The sequence below is a fragment of the Centruroides sculpturatus genome, unplaced genomic scaffold (genome assembly GCF_000671375.1).
Source record: "Centruroides sculpturatus isolate CEXI.00-Female unplaced genomic scaffold, Cexi_2.0 scaffold21, whole genome shotgun sequence".
Taxonomy (NCBI): domain Eukaryota; kingdom Metazoa; phylum Arthropoda; class Arachnida; order Scorpiones; family Buthidae; genus Centruroides; species Centruroides sculpturatus.
In genome coordinates this window covers 1,283,858-1,305,118 of record NW_019384490.1, presented here as the reverse complement: position 1 = coordinate 1,305,118, position 21,261 = coordinate 1,283,858, and the positions used below count along the sequence as shown (strand labels likewise).

The window sequence follows — 21,261 nt, the reverse complement described above, 5'->3', positions numbered from 1 at the left end:
TCGATTCGAATGACTTGTAAGTTAGAATTAGAGCGGAGTTTTCGTAGGAGAATGCGAAGGAAAACGACTGACGAAAAATGGATCGTCTATAATTCCATAACTCAGAATCAGTTTAATCAATCTTTCTAGTAAAACGAGGGATAATTTAGAGAGAGGAGGGAGAAGAGCGATTTATCTTCCAGACGCCCATTTAGGTGCAGCGCGCACGTTTGTATACATGTATCTGTGTAACTTATGTACATGTAACGGAACCAGCAAAACCCAATTTCGGTTCGTGAGTAACCGTTTTCTCCATTTACATTGGATGGCGGGAAGAGGTTGCCCGGGGCACAGTTTCTCTCCCTTTTCCAATCTGCAACATTAAACATTGGATTTGTGCTGGCGGTGTAGTCAGCAACGCAGCCGCCCAGTTTCGGCTAGCTCCTGGGTATTACCAAGCATGGATCTTATTTGTAGACTGCCACGCTCCGGATAATTACATGGATAGAGCTTTTAATGAGAAGTTTCTTATCGAGTTAAGCTAATGACTCCAGAATAATTAAATGTGGTCAGGCTGTTCTTTTACGTGGATTAATTCCCTCTTGCTAGTGTATTTATTATATCTCATTTGTGGCGAAGTTTTCCTGGCTGGTGTCCAAAGCCGGCAGATAACTGCGGCCAGGAGGGTGGAAGTGGGTTGCTGCATCCCTCTCGCGCTACCTTGATATCGGTTCCCTTTTAATGGAGCAAGAAAGGATTGTTTCTGACGAGTTTCCCAAGGAGAAAAGACGCTCCAACCTTATCTTGGTTCTTCCCCACTCCGACTCGCTCACGGTTGGATTTCGCTTCTTTCCCGACATGTCGAATATTACCTAATTTTTCCTTCCTCCCGAAATTAAATTTACACATTCGTACTTAAACGGAGCAATAATTAAAAAGGTAGATTTTACGACGCGGCGTAAACATCTCCCTTCATAATGTTATTAACTATAATAAATACCTGTAATCTCGCTATACCCTTATATCCGACCGCATCGTGTAGTGGTTCTTAATTGCAGTTTGATGATTAAATAATTTGCCAGGGAGGGATAATAAAAAAATTAAACAAAGCGATAAAAACATTTCATGGCTTTTTGCAAATCCTATACAAGTGATGATAATTAATAAGCATCGGCGTTAGTGGTAATTAGTGTTTTTTTTGCAGTCCTGTGGTCTTTTTAGTAAATCCCAACTACCGGGTGAAAACGTATAAATATATAGATATAAGACGATAAGCGGTTTATTAGGCTTTTACAGTAAATTAATGCTCCTAATAGTCCATTACAGGCTGTAGAGAGCTTGCACACAGTTCCATATTAATAATTCACAGGACTTGTTGACTCTTTCAGACCTTGTAAGAAAAAATGAATGCTAAATGTTGAAATAATAATAAAGTCTTACACGTTAGAATATTTTTGATTATATATTTTGATCAAAATTACATCTTGTTTGTATAAAGAATGATATTTTTTAAGTTAAAACTGTAGTTAACAAACCTATATTTTACTCTTACTCGAGAATTACCCGTTGTTTATATACAGCGTGTGAATAAGCTATTCCGAGTAACATTTATCTATTAAATCTAGAAGAAAAGTTCTGTAACATACGAACGACGTATGTAAACATTAATTATTTGTGTGGGGTATTAAAAAAACCAGTTTTAATGCCAAGCAAGTAAGGTGGGCAGCAGTTCATAAGCTCAGCAAACTAGTAATGCCCGACTGTCATCAAACAGTAAAGCTGTTTGCCCAGGTCCCCGCCGTCTGTTTATAATAAGTTGGCGTATAGATGTGTGTGTGTGTTCGCTTCCTGCTTCTGATAATGGAGACAGAGGAGGTTAACTGGCTGGTTCTGCCAACACCGTCACATCATCACCCTGTCATTACGGTCTTCCTCTTGTTGACATTGTGTCGTACTGTCGGGAGCCAGTGACACAATCTTTGTAATTGTCTCCTTGTGTTAGTCTCTCTTTTCCCATTTGTGTGATCTCTCAGTTTGGTCACCTCCTCGCCCCTTGTGGAATTGCTACTGCACGGGACGGAAGATAAAAGACTGAATAATTGCCCAGCAAAAATAACCAACATTCTTAATTGAACATTAATTTATAAATAAATATAAAAGACTTACAATAATGGGAGAATTCTACGTGATAAATAATCTATGCTTATTATTTAAACAATTATACAATTCCATCACTAATTAGCCAATATTTAGAAAACACCGTCATAATTTTTAACATAATGAATATTTTATTTTTATCATTTTACTTACTTGCAGGAAACAGAAGGCCAAAAAACGAACAACGGCATCCACTATAGACTCCAACTATTATATGCCAGTGGTGAGTTTTACAATTTATTTATTAACATCATTTAATAACTCTTTTATCTTCTCTTAAATATTTTATAAAGCTAATTTTATTAAAAAATTCCACTGTAATTTTTTTTCCAGTAACGATTTACTTATTCAAATTTAATATTTTTTTTTTTAAGTTAATATATTATTTAAGACGTAAACAATTTTATTTTTATGATTAATATTTAAAAAATTGTATAAAAGATTCCTGTTAACTGTCTTTAATCTGTTTTGGATAGAAATTATTAATTAAATACTTAAAAACCCTAGCAAAATTACTAAAAACGCTTTAAAATTAACGCGTAGAAATCGTATAGTTACAGATAAAAATTGAAGTTTTATTTTTGGAAAAACCTCTTTTTTTTTTTTTACTTAATTCTTAAAAATGTCGATATGACCTATCTTTAATCAATAAAGATTTTAATTTCAAATTCGTGACATGCTCCAGTTATTCGTTTAACACAGTAATTAGTTTGGAAACAACATAGAATATGTGATTGAATTTCAAATTCCTACAAGAAAAACGTCCACTCAAAAAATAAAATATAAGAAATTTTCATAAAATAAAATCCCTAAATTGTAATTATTTTAAAAAAAAAAAACCAGATGAATTTATAATTGAGCATATTTGGTGCAAAAACTTAATTTCCTCTCGCTACTTTACAAAAAAAAAAAGACTTTGTATAACAACCTTATCGCTAATATGTAAATGTTATTCTTGAGTTATACATAATTTAATCTTGTTTCCTTTACGGAATAATTGTATTTTAGCAGTCCAAATCGAAATATTGACTACACAATTATATTATACAGTTAATTGCACATTCGATGCTTATAATAGTATACAATACAATAGTGTTAAGATGCAAGCATTTTTTTTTCGACAGTATCCTTAACGCTACAAGTGGAATTATTTTTATAATAATCGGACCACACCCGAAAAAGCCAGCAACGATAATTTTTAAAATTCTTCGTCAGACCACTCCTCCTTCCCCACTCTTAATTGTGTCACGTGACGTGCGTCCACCCAATAATTTGAACCGTGAAGTTCCATCGATGCGCACTCTTGCTCTGTAATTAAGCAAGGCGGTGTTAGAATATGAATATTTTAGCTAGTACCTATACCCTCTAATAGATTCCCTCCCTCTATTTTAAGCCCATTCTGTTGTCGTAGTAACCGAAATGGACTGTTTCATTTTTTTATATATTTTTTATTTTTTTTTTTTACCTCGTATCCGTGCTTCCATTCGAAGATCAATTATGGATCTTTTGGTGGAAACACGTGGAAAACCAAGAAGAGACGGGATGCACTCGGTATCGGATCAAACTCGGTGTTATAATTATATTATTCCCGAGTAAAGCCATCTTTTGTAAGCACCATTGGTCGAGATGTTAGTGTCGATCTGCACTTATCAATGAAGTTAGGTAACGAAAACGATACGGGCCATGTTCCATTACCGTTGCCCTTGGCAGACCGTACATATCCCTGAGGAGTCAGAACTGACTCCCAGGAGAACTAAACTGAGCACTACCTGTCATCGAGCACTACTGTCCACGTGTCTCGACGAATCTAGCAAAGTAGACGGTTGAAATCAACCGACTTTCTATTATCAGTTAAGTTAAAATTTGACAGAAACATTACTTTAAGAAATTTTTTAAACATCCTCGGGGACAGATTTAACCCAAGAGAATTCTTTCCCAAAAAAAAATCCTAGTCTGGATCAATCTGTTCGGATTTAATTTAACCCGAAACTTTAAAGCACTTTATCCTTTCTGTAAACGGCAATTATATCGTTCGACCAATAAAAAAAAAAATGTAACAGACAAAAGAGAAAAAAATCAAAATTTAAAGCGTTTTGCCCATAGAATATAAGATTTTATGCTGTATATAACATTCAAAGATACTACAGTAAATGCGTATATGCTGGAGACAGAAAAATGAATGACTCCCTTATGGAGTCTTATAAACAGCAAAACAGACTTTGCTGTCAAAATGAAATAAGCGATCGGTAAATCTTTTTTTTTTTTTTTTTTTTTCTTCTTCTGAGAACATAGAATAGGAAATAAAGAATTTAAAAGAAATTCTGAATGAAGCCCTTGCTTTTCTAAAAATCGAAATTGTACTTTTCTACTATAGACACTAATTTAAATCTCTAATGACATAAAATATTTAATCGTGAGGATTTTAAATATTCTCATTTTTAAGGTGTTTAAATATGAGTTATTTAAATAGGAGACAAGTTTTTGGATTTTTTTAGTAACTTAATTCAAGTTTAATTTGTTTGTTTTCGAGAGAATTGAATTCTTGATTGTAGAAAAAAAGTTGAATTTAAATAATATTTTCGTACAAGGAATGACATTTGTCCTCTGTACAGTACGTTCGGTTGAGGTAGATTTTAATCTTTCTTCTGTTTTTCTATTCATTCAATACTTTAAAGCATTTAATTTCAATTATATCGTTTGTTTTTGTGTACTACTACGATAAGGAGCCGTTATTAACTACGTGTACAATTTAAGGGGTAAAAGGTCACGAAAACTATTGTACTATACAGTACACGATGGGGAGGGAATATCGAGGCATTATCTAAGTGAACTGTTTTAGTGGTATTAGTGACATATGGATTTCTTTTTATAAGCATATTTACTACTAGTGTGAATAAACTATCGCTTAGATAATATTTGCGGAACTTTTTAAAGTCATTTTTTTCAATGTCGGGAAGGGGAGGTCCATGAAACATTTACACATAATTAAAGGGGAGAGAGCTTGCTAGAAGTACGGTACATTACATTACTGTACGCAACAAGAGGAAGTGGGTTAAAGTTAGATCAAAAACTGTACACGTGATTATATGGAGTCCCCTGAACCCTCTAACTTCGATTAAAAGATGCAAAATATCCAAATTTCATTTCGACTTCTCACAAAAGAAAACAACTTTTTTAGTATAGAATCGTAAAATTTTATTACATTTTATTCATATTTTCTATAAATTTATTCGAGTTGATCTTTTCTCTTTCAAATCGAATTCATTCTTTTAAATTATGACAAGAAATTTCAAACATATACTTATTTTTTCGACAAATTTCAAACATTAATCACGTTAATTACGACGAGATAAATGTATGTCTATTATTGTTTTTATTTTGCTCCTAATCACTCATCTTCATCCCGGATACACAATGATCTACAATATTTGTTTAACCTTTATTAAATGTCAATATAAGATACTTTGTAATATCTTCTTCGTATTTTCATATTCGTTACTGTTTATAAGTAGGGCTTTAATATTAAAACATTCTTCCCTTGGTCGGATAGGCATTAGTATAAGAAAGGAATGGATTTACAGGAAAGGATGTGCATAATCGACAGAAAAATTCAAATTCAGATTGCTGAAGGGACTGTCTCGATTAATATGGAGATGGCATATCTAAAACGTAGCGTTTATTTATTAGATGAATTTTAATATATAAACCACGTGCTATAAGTTCTATTTTTAATTTTTTCAATTTATTTTCCTTTAAAATAAATTTCTATTCCACGGATACTGTTAAAATTAAACCAAAAAAATCGAAAAGTTGCTGGAATTTTTGCGAATTTTTATGCGAAATAAGTAGAAATTTGAATAATAAATATAATAAAGATTTAATAATTGTTAGGATTTTTATATAGTGTCAAAATTACGAGAATTAAAATGCTGATTAAATCAATAAATGTAAACAACAAAACTGATTAAAGGAGAAAGCCGAGCCGCCTTGTACTAGGGCATTGCATTGCGGATCAATAAACCCATATTTGAGGAATTTGTAACTTCTCCCGAAAGAAAAAAGTGAAGAAAAAAAATTGCGAGTAACTAATATTAAGTAAAAGTCTTTGGTAGAAGGCTGGAAAAGTGAATTTTCATTCGTCATTTCAAAGCAGTTACCGAACATTTATCGTTTCTTCAGTAGCCGCGCCTTAGCGAGAATACAAATGCTGCTGTCTGTTCGTTCTCGCTTTTCATCCATCGCCATCGTCCCTCGAGTAAATAAAATGACGTAAAGCATACTCACGGGATTCGAACTCATCGTCACTCATTCCTGGAGATTCGCCGCAACCGCTTCCTCCACCACATCCGGTCACGTGCTTGTCACGCGGATATACACCTTCCGAATCCTAACCGCGGATTCCGACTAATTGAAAAAGTTACGTTTTTGCGTTAGGATAGAGGAAAGACGACGGTGAAGACGGAGGGAAAAAATTAAGTAATTTAATCTCTAGGCGATAAACATTTCTCCCCGAGAAGAATAATTGATCAACAACTTTACTCGATTTTATTAAAGTAAGCCGTTCTGCTAGTCGACATTTCTTTTCTTTTGCTAGGGAAAAAAAAGTCATCCGGAGATGCGGGCTAACTAATTACACGTATTTATCCGAGAGGATGCGGTATAAATGCGGTTGCAATTATGAAGATGTCAATCTCCGGCAGAAAAAGGGGATAAGAAAGGCAGAGCTTCTTTCTCTCTGCAGATATTTATTTTCTTGTGTCGATGCTAGATCGTTTGGAGTTAGTAATTGGATTAAACTCTTTTCTATTCCATTTTATTTGCATTAATATTTTATCCGGCTGTCGGATACGTAATGTTGCAGAATGACAAAGAAGAAGAAAAAAGCTAGCGTCGAGAGACACTTGTCATCGCCGTCGCCATGTCAGTAAAACCCGTGATTAAACATCTAATCATCCGGTCAGTACTTACTCTTTAAGAGTCGGCAGCGGCGAAAGAAAGCGGGAAAAAAACCCTCACATATTTAAAGCTGGGAGAAAAAAAATTCTGCTAAATTCTTGCACTTTCTTTCTCGCTCTATTCCCTCAACCGCTCTTATTAAATTTGTAAAAGGCTCTCCCGCCTTCTGTATAGACCAGAAAACGTCGATGTAAGTGGGGCACTCTCCTAACGAAATTTCAAGCCATTTCTTGTCGGTTTGATTTCTTGCGTTTTTCTTTCCTACCTCACCCTAGAAACTCTTACCAATACGCTTCTCCATTCTCTGCTCGTCCCCACCTTCTCATTTAATTATTCACTTGATGCAGCCCATTCAAAGGTCTTTGCTATAATCTATTTAACCATTTTCATAAGCAGTTATCTCCACGCTAAAGCCGAAATTAGCCTATATTTTTCCCCTTTAACTCATTTATTCGCGTTGTAATCACGGTATAAATGATCTTTCCTCATTCTAAAGGTTCGAATTTGCCCTCGTCAAACAATTTTCCAAGCTACCTTTTTGTAGTTGTTTATCTTTTAAGTTTAAATTTGTTGTTTCCCTTAAATCGACTCTTTATCGTGTTACCAACGTAATTCGATAAAAAGTCTATTTAAAGCGTAACAGCATAACGTCTATATTCAATTTTAAGAATTTCAATAGAAGGAAAAGACCGCAAAACCTCTTCTTAGCTGGAATTAAACCATTTTTCGACTACGTCTAACTTGTTGAAGAAAAGCTGGCAATACTAAAGCGGTTTGATCCTAACCTAGAAAAAATTGACCCAGAGGAACGGGGAAAAAATCCACTAATTTTGGTTGATTCTCTAAATGCACCCGCAAATCCATTTTCTTTTGGAAATCAATAGAAAAAGTTTGATACAGAGTGTCCAATATCTTTCATCCCCCTGAACATGCAACTTGTTGAAGTGTTGCACAAGTTAAGGTGAGTCCCCGGTGGCTGGCTTTCCCTCCTAACTCTATTGTAGTATAGTGAAAGACGACATATCAGACTTTTGGAAACAATTCCTCCGTATATCTATCCAAAGACCAATTTCTTTTAAAAAACCAATAAACCCAGTCAGTAAGAAATACCTAAGGGGAAGATCAACCTTAGATACGATGGATACAGGAATCTAAGTTTTCTTAAGGATAATCTTACAGCGTCCACTTTCAAGTTTAAAATCCCAGGAGACGGCAGGTGTTGTGTCTGATAGTTTTTCCTTCTCTTCCTTCAGGTGTGCGGCAAGAACAGGATCTTTACGTCCGACTCATAGATTCGGTCACCAAACAGGTGAGTCAGCAAAATGGATCCTTCCTTTCTCTCCTATCATAATACCAGTTCTATTCCTCTTTCAGACCCTCTCTTGGACATTATCTAATTACCGATGAAACACGAATAATCAACTCTAAACTAATCAGCAGTTGGAAAGCGATTAAAATAAATCAAATTAGAGAAATGACGTGTTTCGTTTTCAACATATTTAAAACATTCGCCGAAATATTTTCAAAATTTTACCAAATTAATATATACATATATTTTTTAATTAAGATGCTATATTCTAGAGCTGCAATTTGAACTTATCGTGCGCTAAAAGTCTTCATTAATGATAATTAAGTATGATGTAAACCTAAAACAACACTCATCACTATGCTAATGTATAGAATATTCTTCTCTTCGAGACAAAGATGAATGTTTCTCTATTAATCAATGGCTAATCTCGATCATTTTAAAATTACTTAAAGAGATTGGCAATCCTTAGATCCGGTTAATCTTTAAAATTCGTCGTAATCTTCGGAAATATTTCTAGTAATTAGCATCGTCTTGGTCGTGTGAGTTAGTGGCAGAGACGAAAGTTGCAGAGGAAAAATTCGAAAGAAGGAAAAAAAAAGTCACCTTTAAAAATTAAAAATAAGAAAAATAATTTTCAGAAAATCTTAAATTAGCTTAAGAAAAATTATTTCTAACAAACTTAATGAGGTGTTGTAATTACATTTCTGGGAAAGATGACAACTTACGACGATAGTGACAGCGTTATTAATAACTGTGAATTAAATATAAATATTTCATGTGTGATGTCAGGAAGGTGTTAATGCGTTCATATTAATTCTTGTATTTATTCACTTACCTTTATTTCATTAAATTTGGCTTCTTTGGTCGTGATTGGTCGCCTCTTTTCTAAGATGCAAACAGCCTTGTTAAGACCACACGTGTGACAAGTCGGAGAATCTAATTAATTTGACTAATTAATTAAAGTTAATTTCTTTGGCACTCAAAATAATTATCCGAGTAAAAAACGCCATCTGTAACATTTATGAGAATGTGTAAATTTATTTGAAGCCTTCCCTTGACAAGCAATTGTTTTTAACTTTACATGCAACTTGCTCGTGTATTACGTCGATCCGGCCAAGTTAAAGCTCTTCAATCATTTTAAGGTTTGACTAATTAAAGTTTAAAATAATGCGAATTAATTATCAATTAAATATTATCCGGATTTATCGATGGTTTCTTTCTCCTTTTTTTCTAAAAAAATTAAAAAAAAGAAAACAATTATTTCATCTTCACAGTTGCGTGTGTTTTTAGCAAGAAATCCGCCAGTTTTCTTATTAAATGTTTGGGAATTTCTTGCATTAACTGGCATAAACATAAGATACATTCATGCTGTTTAATGCTTAAATTCCGATTTATCAATGGTCTGTTTTCCTTTCTTATTTTTATTTAAGAAAAAAAAAACGCTTCAGTTTCGTTGTTGCATATTCTTTTAGCAGAAACGGAAATGAATTATTGTTTATTTTTGAAAATATTTCGCATTTGCTGGCATAAATATACCTTAAACATTTATGCCACTTGGTATTATTAAGTTCTGTTTTAGATCTATCTATGGTTTATTCTCTTTTTTATTTTTATTTAAGGAAAAATGCATAAACTACTTCACTGTTGAGCATACTTTTAAGATATCGCTCGCCATTTTTCCTATGAAAATGTTTGAGAGTTTTCCTCATTAGCTGGCATAAATCAATGCCACTTAATAGCACAAATTCTGTTTCATACTTTTTAATAAATTTTGTTTTTACTTTTTTTAATTTTCTATTTGAAAAGAAACAAAACTTCAGCTTGATACTTGCTATGCTTCCAACAACTTTTAAGAGGAAGCCAATGTTTATTTTTGATAATTTCTAACATTAAATAGCATGAATATAAACTACATCTTTGTCATTTAGTGGATTAAGTTCTGTTTTCGATTTATCAATTGTTTCTTTTCCTCTTTCTATTTTTATTTAGAGAAAAATACTTAAAAAAAACTCTCCATCTTCGCTGTTGTACACATTTCTAAGAATTGACACTTCATTTTTCTTAGCTAAATTTTAAAGAATTTCTCATATTAAATAACAGAATATATACGAAATATTAAAGTATATTATAGAAACATTATATAGTACCAAAATCTAATAAATTTTCCAATTATTAAACTTCAACGAACTGTTAAATCGCGGTTTCATAATCTGTCAGATTAACTGATCCGAATAGGTAAAAATGAATAATTTTATTAATTAATTTCCTACGTAATTTGATAATCAGCTTATGCGTTTCTAATTAGAATAAACTTTTAATAGAAATTGATCAGGGATATTATAAAAATAAGTAATATTCAATCATTGTTACTATGAAACATTGGAATATTAAGAAGATTTGATATAGAATTTAAAAAATAATTCATTATCAACACTCGATAGAGAAAAGTATGCGATTGGAGAGTTAAATTCTATTTATTCGTTAGAACGTTAATGCACTCTAGAAAGCTATTTACAATGTACAGAGGATCAAAGAACATAGAATGCTGCTACAGTTTATTTTCTTCTTTAATTCCAGAGATGGGATGCAATCAGGAAAAAAAAAACAAATGTTTGCCCATCATTAACAGCATACAGAAGCTTTGTACAAAAGTTCTTTTCTTCACAATTTTCTAGTAATTTTAATCAATCTAAGTTAGATAATCCCTTTTTTTTTTTTTAAANACTTGTTTAAAATCACCATTTGGTATGGTTTTACTGCAATTTTTATAACAGGATTGATTTTTCTGAGGAAATTACCAAACAGTGATGTGCCTTTTTTTGCTGAGAAGTACTATGATATGGTTTATAGTTTCATTATTAGGCAACTACATAAATGAGGTTGTCTGAAAAGGAAAATTTTTATGCATGATGGAGTATCACTTTACATTGTACAATCATTGTAGCAGTTTCTGCAGCATTACTTTACTGAAGAAAGAATGATCAGCCACTTCTACTTGAATGTCCATGTCATTTTCCTAACATCACTCCATGTGATTTTTGGTTGTGGAGTACTGTAAAGCCAATATCTATCATGAAAGTGCTCTTAGCAGTCTTAAAGGACAAGATAACAATATATACAGAACATTTCTCCTGATACATTTCATTTAGCTGTTAAACACATTGACAGAATATAGTTTCAGATCCACAAAAATGGTGATTACATTGAACAGCATAAAATTCATCATAATTGAATAAGCTTTAATTTCATGTGTCATTTTGTTAATCATTCATGTGTAGTTTGTACTGTTTTCATCTTGTATATTATTCTGTTTTTGGTGTTTGCTGATTATGTGAAAAAATTCTTCCTGAATTCTTTTTCCTGGTCCTGAATAAATATAGCCATCAAATTTGATGACATTCAGATTGTTATATCAAGTGTCAGAAAGATCCGAATAGTAAAAATTTAATCATGACACCTGGCATGAGAAGAGGACTTATAAATAGGACTTATAAAAGACTTGTTCAAATTTAATCTTTTTGCAGTGTTTGTGACATTTTCTGCTGCATAAGTAAAATGTTTTGATTAATTTCAATTAATACAAAGCTAATGAATTTTGGGATAGCATTGATTTTTTTTAACCAAAAAATTTTATATCTGCATTATGTCTATGGTGCAGATATAAAAGTTTTTAGTTTTTGCATAGGAATATCAATAGGAATATGTTTTTATATAAAAATTAGCTTGCTTATTAATGTAGATATTAAAATAATTTACATATTCCTCTATTCTCATTACTATAAACTAGACATTCCTACATATTCCGTTATATGTTGATCTATCTATATAAGCTGAATATGTTGGTCTATATACTAGCAAACGTATATATTCATGTAATAAAAAAGCTATCAAAAAATAATATAAAATTGTTAGGAAGGAGAAAATATTTATTCAGTTTAATTAAATATTTGATTACGACGTAAATTAATAAAATAGTTTAGAGAATGTTGTCCTTTTTCTTTAGGAAATATAGAAAAAAAAAAGAATTTTTTAAAAAAGTATTGTTGCTAGAGTTAGCTGATTTGTATTTATCGACTTAGAAAAGTGGCAAGGAGACAAGCGAATGAAAAATGGGATCGAATCTGTAAACACAGGTGAAAGTCGGGATGATAATTTTTCAAAGCTTTAACTGTAGAAAATTTCGTAGCGCTTTTGATTAAAATAATCCTGAAGCTTGTAAAGTGGATGAAGCGATTTGATAATTTAAGTCTCGCTGACCTCCATTATCTAGAAAAATTCAAAATTACCATTTTCTATAAAATATTCAAAGTTATTCTATTTATATATTGTGTTTCCTATTACTAGAGTTTGAGTAAATTATTAAAATTCCATCGATTTTTCTCCAGTGTTATGCATGTGGTCAGGAAAGGAATACTCGCAGGGATCATTTTCAAACTGTTCACCATTTAGGCATAACTCGTAAAATGTTAAATTTAATTTCGGAATTGCCTATATAATTTATGTGCATTTATTTTAAACAGCTTAATTCCTGTCTTAAAGTAAAGTTAATAATTGACTACGTAAGAATGAAACAGAGAGCGATACGATAGTTTTAAAGAACGTGTCTAGTGATTGAAAAGGATGCCGTTTTAGCCACGGAAAATCGAGTTTCTACTAATCGACAAATGAAAAAGAAAAAGAAAATTTGGATCCGCAAACCTTTTTACTTCGTTTTGTAATCTTTGCTAACATCATTAGAAAAAAAAGAGTAAATGCTTTTCTACATTTCAGAGTCTTAAAAGGTCTCGGGTCATTTTTTGATCCTCGGGGAGACAAAACTTATTCCCAATTGGACCTTTCATAATGATTTCCTTGACACAAACCGACTAAGTCGCACTATAAAACAATTTAGTCTAATGGAATAAACGGACTTTGAAGAGGTTTTGTTGCAGTAGCCGTTGAAGATTTTCTACTCCGAGCAAAAGGTTCTAAATTTCGAGTAGTTGGTGTTGGGGGATTGATAGAGCCATTGTGATAACTCCGGGGACACATTTCGCTCAATTTTCTGCTTTTCCACGCCGCCGATCGGGATACGCTCTCGACTCGGGTCAAAGGTCGAATTGGACAGTTTGTTTAGGTTAGAATCGCCCATTATTTATGTCGGACGAGAAAACAATGTTCCCCTAAGGGGTGTAGGTAGATGGGAGCGGCGAGAAGCGAGACGACCGAAAATTCACTTTTGATTTCCAAGCTTGATCCTCCAGCAGACTGATCTTCATTAATCAGTCCCTCTTATTGAGTGTCGTTCCCATTACGGCTGGCCTGTGCTGAATAGCTACGATTAACATACCAATGGCCAGACTCCCTCTTTCGTTATGATGGCTTCCATCACGTGATGTGATTCACGTTGCCTCTTCGATGGAGGGAGAATTAACAAGACATAAACCCGAGATAAGGTGTCCCCTAGTATCCTCCTCACCTCCTCCTCTCGTAGTAGATAACTGGATGGTATTGTTGAAAGGTTGCACTTTCTATCTCGCTATAAAGTCTGATTTTAGCAAAGCATCGAATTCACAGAAGAAATAAGCTTTCGATAAATCGAAATTATTGATTTCTTTTCTATTAAAGTATTTTTCTACTCCAAAGAGAATTATGAGAAGTTTTCAAAAATTTTACAATTGCCCTTTATAAGTTTATATATACTTTTATATTTAACAAACTATGATATATCGCTTTATATCTTTCCAAATTTATAAGGAAAAAAATTTGTATAATCCTATAAACGATTGTGGAAACACAAAAACAATGTAAAGATAATAATCAAATAATTAAGACGAGATCGTCATCCCAATTATCTAATTTAGTTACAACTTTAATTTAATGTTTATAAACAAGACTTTGACAAACAATAATACCATTCGTCATTAATAATTCAGTAAAATATTTGTTTTGTCTTTGTGTTTACTTTTATTTTGCTTTTCTTTTAAGTAAATGTATTTTCTTCGTACTTTTCCCGATTAATAAATTGAATTCTGCAATTCAAACTATGGAAATCATTTAAAGAAAATTAATATGACTGGGAAGAATGTTGCAAGTGTAATTCGTCTAAAAGATTGAAGGCAAGGTCACGTCAAATATTATATTTTATTTATAGGAACAAACTGCATTAGACTTAGTGAGACAGAGACTAGCGAATAAATAAGTAATGATGATAACTTCATCTCTTTGTTAGATATTCTCTAGAAGTTCAGAAGTCTTTTTTTTTTTTTAAATATTTTTCAAGAAGAAAAAAGAATATCCATTTTTGCCATTCGCTTCCTTGTCTTTTCGGTCGTTAAACTTTATTGCATCCTCCGATTCTAACTGTTTTCAACTCCCGTGTCGAGACTCTTTATCACAATCAAATACTAAGTTTGCCGAGAATATTTGTGGTGTCAACAAGTTAATAAGTCTATTGGAAATTTAGAAAGTACAGAATTCTTTGTGCAGCTTTTGAAATATTAAGAAAGAAATTTGAGAAAGAATAAAATGTTAAAATGGCAAAGTTAGCATCATGGAAACGGGAGTGGAGAAGAGATAATTATATCCCCCGTTCTATGCCTAGCTGAGGCACGACAAGAAGTGGATGACATTTTGTGGTCCGCCCGATGGGATTGCAGCTTAGAAAAAGAGAAAAATCCACGTTCGCTCTTAACGATATTGGTCCAAACGTCGGAGACCATCCATTACACGGCTGTCTAGTCAGCTGAAGGACGAGACAGTCTCCAGCTCCTCCTCTATTTCAATATTTTTCCTTCCGCTCGAGCTGTGGTCGTATTAACCCCCGAACTGCGGCCGAACTTAAGCCTAATCGGCTGGCAGATCGGTGTGTCGAGGACCCACTGGTGGGGAGGCTTTGTTCCAACAGCCCAGGGACAAACAATTGGTTGCATTAAAGCAGACACACTGAGAGGTGGAGTCGAACACATGTCACTGATTTCTGTATCCTATACCTCCGTATGTACATTAGGTCTGTCGTCCTTCTGTCCCTCTGCTTGCTTTTCAATAGTACAAGTTGTCGACTGTGCCACCCACCTGTTACAACAGATGGTCGGCGAATACAATAAGTGAAGTGCCATTTGGATTGCGGTCGATCCGCATTGTATTCCACTTTAAGATGAGCGTCTTTGCTAATTTACTGATTTAGTTAAGTACTTTCTGATGGATTGCTGCCCGCTACATCTGACAACACCCTTACTATCTCCTTCTAACATCGAATGTGTATGCAAACAACCAAAGTAGCTTTCGACAATCTAAAGGGAGCTTTTCCTTTAAGCTCAGCTGCTATGAGGAGAAGCAACCTTTACAAGCGTTAACTAAAATAACACGAACTTTATAAAGATTTCGCTACGAAACTTCACATACTTTTTAATTTACAAATTTTCTGCGTCAAAGTTTAGCTCTAATTTAGTAATATTTCTCATTAGAATTTCAATTAGATCGCGAGAATATAGCATTTGCTTAAACTATTTAATTGAAATTAAACTAATCCTTCTTCAGATTATTTAAATAAGAATTCGAGTAAAGCTGTTAAGATTTTTCTTGATATTTTAATTGCGGCTAAATATAAAAATAAGACCTCTCTACATTAACAAATTTGAATAATTTTCTTCAGAATGATTTGAAACTTGTTTCTTCGACTCGATTTATTTATTTTATTCATAGACATAATTTTTATGTTTAATCAGTAAGCAAAAACAAAAAACATTAATCAGAATTTTCTTTACAAACAAACATCAACAATTTATCATGTTTTCTCGCCTGATGAGTTTTCAATGAAGACTCGATCTCTTCTCACATCACTATATTTACTTTAATTAATATAAAAGAATATCTTTTGAGCTGATTAAATTCATGTCTGATATTTTATTTATAAATTAAGAAAATAAACTTTAGTATTTTATTTAAAATTCAATATTTAAATAGCTTTTCCATGCGTTTTTTTTTAAATGTATTTATCTTATGGGAACGTCGATTAAATATTTTATTTTTCATAAAGATATTCTATTAAAAATGTTCGTTTTAATAAATATTTTAAAACATTTTCAGGCCATTGTCTACGAGGGGCAAGATAAAAATCCAGAAATGTGCAGAGTTCTGCTGACTCACGAAATCATGTGCAGGTAAATAATCTTGTTGTTTTTCCCATCATTTTATTAAGGACATATATATTTGGTAAGACGTTTTAGAGAATTTGTGGAAGAGGCAAAGGCGTTTAGATACGGATGATGATGATGGAGATGTGCAGAGAAATCTTGCAATGTATCCTCTCTCGACTAGAATAACCGTAACACAAGCAATGACCGGAGACAGTACGCCCCTCGGTGATGGAGCTAATCATCCAACCGTCTGCCACTCCGATGACGCCATTTATGAATAATTAACAGACAGAAAAGCAGATTACAGTCCTTTTCTAATGGCTAGCACTGTTGCAGAATTGTTTTCTTGTTTTCTCTTCACTTTGTTATTCTATTCCAATGGGATGTTCAGGGGATTCTCCAGATATTTATCGTGATAGATTTCTCGAGTAACTGTTTTAAAATTTCATTTACTTAATGGAAATAAATCGTCGCGATGATTAGATAATAAATCTGAATGGATAGAATTCGGGAATAATTTATTTACTAAAAAAATATTTTGTATGCAATTCCATGATTGATAGCCATGTCTGAAATTAGTTTTCTTCCTTCTTTATCGTTCTAACATGTTAAATAGTTTTATAAATTATATTAAAACCATTCGAAATTTACCCTCGAAGGACTAAAAATGCTTCCAAATATTAAAACAGTGATTTATTTTTATATAAAGAGAGATAGAAGATTCCCTTTAAAATTCGAAAGTAATTAAATCAATAATCAATAAAAGTTTGCAAAGCAATTAATATGTAAAAAAATTGAAAAACTAAAAGAGCGATTGGAAGAGAGAAAATGGCGATATAAAGTTTAAATCATTAGGAATTTACTATTTTGAAAATTTCATTTATGGCATCCACTTATCGATGTCAATGTTACGATGATGAAGGAACCTAACATGGTATCAAATGTAATACTTTCTAATCTCAGAAAACAAGAGAAACAGGTAATCTCCTTAACCAAAAGGACTGACTGTTATTAACATACGTAATGACATTCATTCATCGCGTTCTAGAAAAGCTGAAAATTCCCTTTAGTTAACAACTAATAGATCATCGGAATACATTCTTAAAATTCAGATTCTTTCTTTAACTCGAGGCCAGTAAGAGTTTTCTTATATATATATAATTAAAGAAGAAATTTAGAAGAAATGAGTTAAACAACCTTCTCTATCAGGATGTTGCTAGCATAGTCGCACTTCTCTTTAACCCAAACCGTTCATTTACAAATTTATTGTGCAATTTAGTCAGCCCTCTTCTAATATCCACTAGCCTTCAGCTATTAGATCCGAGTAATTATTTCCACCACGCCACTCCACCTCCAAGATTTTATTTACACTTGCCGTAAGTCAGTAAGGAAGTAGGAAAATCGAGAGGGGAAGGAGAAAGAGGCAAAAAAAAGTTCGTCTCAAATATAATAGACCCAAAGGGGTGCGTTTAATTACGATAATAGATCCCGTTAGTCGAAGAACAGAAAACGATTATTCAAACAGGTTGTGCTGGCAACTGGATCAACATTTTTTTTTTCTGATGAATTCACTCGCTACCATTATTGTTTTGCACTTAAAGTATTTTTACGCTTTTCCTGTTCTATTAATTAATTTAGATATTTTCAAATAAATAAGTTTTGATATTATTGCTTCAACTAATTTGCATTTGTGATTATTTTACAGTCGGTGCTGTGATAAAAAGAGCTGTGGAAATAGAAACGAAACTCCTTCCGATCCTGTTATCATTGACAGGTAAGTTATACATTTTATTCCCGTCAATCTCATCATTTTTCATCGTTTTAAATCGAAAATTTCTTTGATTTAAAAGCTTTTCTGTATTTAAAAAATTGGTTGACGGTATCGAGTTGTATGTAAAAAACTCAAGATACTTTATTATATAAATGAACCTATACTTTTACATATACTTAGAGTGTTGTAAAGATTTTTTTTAAATTATAAAATTTACTAAAATGAGAAAAGTAGAAATAGTTTATTTTGGTTGGATAAAATTCGATAATATTACAAAAGCATCGTTTCGGGAAGTGAATCAATTTTAAGGACAATGCCGATGTGAAGTCTCTTAAGAGAAATATTTATATAATAATAGATGTTAGAGCAGAATATAAAGAGGAGGTATAGCCTGTTGAGAAACAATCAGCGTCATCTGAAGAGGAAGAGCATAAGCCCAAAGATAATGAAGTAGTTATCTGCGGACGGCGTTCAGGGTTAGAGGCAGTCGAACAGAGATTACAGGCAATGGCGATAACGTATCTCTGGCCCACTCTATTGTAAATCCGGCAGCCAAGCATGGGACAAAAGAAAAGGGGTCAACAGATGGTCCAATCGAACTCCCATTTTTCTCTTCCCCCTTATTTCGCTTCCTGCTGGTTTTGTCCATTTCGTGCTCTGTCGCCTACCTCGACAGATGTGGGCATCGCTTGTCCCGGGCCTTTCTGACTGCTCATTATACGGCCCAGGATTGTTAATAGGCAGAGAAAGCGGCAAATCTGTGGGAGGCTGCACTGTTAGCTCCGAGCTAGTAGGAAACTTAAACCTAACGAGGCGACCCAATTAGTGGAGTCCGTTCGGTAAACATGCTGCACACAGTATGTATCATTGTATGCACTGAGAGATGTAGAGAGGATTATAAAGTTTGTTCGTAACATCGAATTAGTCATTTCCTAGTTGATTTTATACAGGACATACCGAGTTATTTCGGAATGACTGACCCGGAAAATGATGTAATGGTCTTTGAAGTGCCCGTTTGTTTATCTTCATCCAATATACTAAGAATATATTTCTCTCTTCTAAATTAGAATATTTTACTTTGCTCTACAATTTATCGTACTTTATTATATTAGAGTTCGAAGATTTTAACTAGTTCTTACTCTATTTTTTCTGAAAAAAGTTTTATTATGAAGCTTTTATTCCTTCAACAAAATCATTTTAAAAGTTTCACTGTAATTTATAAAACGGTTAGAATATCCTTAGACTCCAAATAGTGAATGTTCGTTTCTTCTTTTAGAGTTCTGACATAGTTACAATTCAGTAACAATACATCAGAGAAGAGAAAAGTCAGTTTGCCAATCGACAAATGAACTTTTGCTCCAGTCGATGGCAATTAAGAAAGAAAGACTGGGAAAAAGGAGGGGGCAGAGTTAGAAGCGTCCCAAGAGATGCCGAGGGACCACGTATCGGACTCACACTCCGTGACCTGGACTACTCCTGGTCCAGGAGAGATAAAAGCGGACTTGGACGCAGTAGTAGTTGCAAATCGGTCCCGGGTTCGCGATATATGGGTCCTTCGGGAAATATAGGGCCTCGTGCCCCCGAGAGAGGATGTAGGAGGCCTAGTATGTGAAAGAAAGTAGCGCAGTTTTTCAATATGTCTTCGAAAAAATGTGTTGCCATAACTGGGAAACTGCCTGGTCAGATATAGAATAAACGGTTTATATAAAAATAGCTATTCTATTCTATCAGGCCAAACATGTGCTTGCCTGTATTTATCGCTTTAAAAAGTGGTCCTATTTACTTTTATTCACTTTAACATCCAAAAATTTATTCCCTTCAGAGCAACCGATAGGTGCTTTACTGGAAACAACTGTTAGCTTTGATAGCAAGACAAAAATTGCTCGATTCGATTCCCTTATCCTGTCGAGAATCTTTCTTTTTTCTGACTCGCAAATATCCTCGTAATTCACGTTGTTTTTTATAGATTAAAATTGCATACGACGTTTTATATATATATAAAACCTGGCCACGAATAGACAAATCTCTTAAAATAAACATACATTCCGCGAGAGATAACTCCGGAAATGGAAAAGAAATGATATACTATTAGCAATGCAAGTAATGAAATTCAGTATATGGCTCAGATCGATGTGATCGTCTTTGGCGCCAACGTTAGCTCTGCAGACAAACGTAACGATTTAATCAGTTAATTGTGCTGTCGTAAAATGCAAATTGTCGAACAGAATTCCGGAATGGAAAGTCATGAACACTGGCAAGGTTCAGTTCGAATACTCTTAACATCGATAAATCTATATCTTAAACAACCCGAGGGTTCCTTGCAATTACGAACTGCAACAATTCTCTTTAAATAAAAGCCAGGTATGATCCGTCATTTATAAACGTAGAACAAATCAAATAAACCGTAGTCTCGTCATAAACACGGTTATTTATTGGAGCTTAAGAGAATATTCGCAATTAGCCGAGATGAAAAGAAATATATATATGTATATAAAAAAACTGACTTCTTTCGGCTTCATTCTTATTAAATCAGCTTTTTAGTAATAAAGTGGATGTTTAATGCAGCGATTCATCCTAACCTATTTGACTATGTAATTCGATTGGTAGCTGGCGCTTCTCTTTAAATAGTCATCTCTAAAAATGACAGATTTTCTCCATTTTAAAAAAAAGGAGAAAAGTTGGGTTGGATGTTTTTTGCTAGCTTTGAGTGGAGAGGCTGAGTGACGGACGATGGTGACGGCGAAGCACTCAGCAGCCTGGTCTTCCTAAGTCCAGAACATTTTCTCTCTGGTTGCCGGCTCGACTCCTTCCCTAATCCCATAACAACGGATTATTGTCAAGATGGCGACTTAGCGAAAGAAATCGATGTAGTCGTCCGACTAGCGGGAATAGACAGACAGATGGTGAGAGAGACAGAAAGAGCAAATCCGGACGAGAAACCAGAATGGACTTTGTTCAGTTCCGTAACAAGA

At 33.5% G+C, this 21,261-nt stretch overlaps 1 protein-coding gene across 3 annotated transcripts in view; it reads left to right on the top strand.

Moving 5' to 3' along the window:
* LOC111621760 (transcription factor collier-like) overlaps nucleotides 1-21,261 on the top strand; it is a 71,240-nt gene that overhangs the window by 7,730 nt on the left and 42,249 nt on the right. For all 3 annotated transcript variants that reach the window (XM_023364001.1, XM_023364000.1, XM_023363999.1), the window contains exons 3-6: nucleotides 2,296-2,359; nucleotides 8,346-8,401; nucleotides 16,469-16,542; nucleotides 18,224-18,292. In XM_023364001.1, the coding sequence (XP_023219769.1) occupies nucleotides 2,296-2,359; nucleotides 8,346-8,401; nucleotides 16,469-16,542; nucleotides 18,224-18,292 (263 nt within the window). The remainder of the gene's footprint in view (nucleotides 1-2,295; nucleotides 2,360-8,345; nucleotides 8,402-16,468; nucleotides 16,543-18,223; nucleotides 18,293-21,261) is intronic.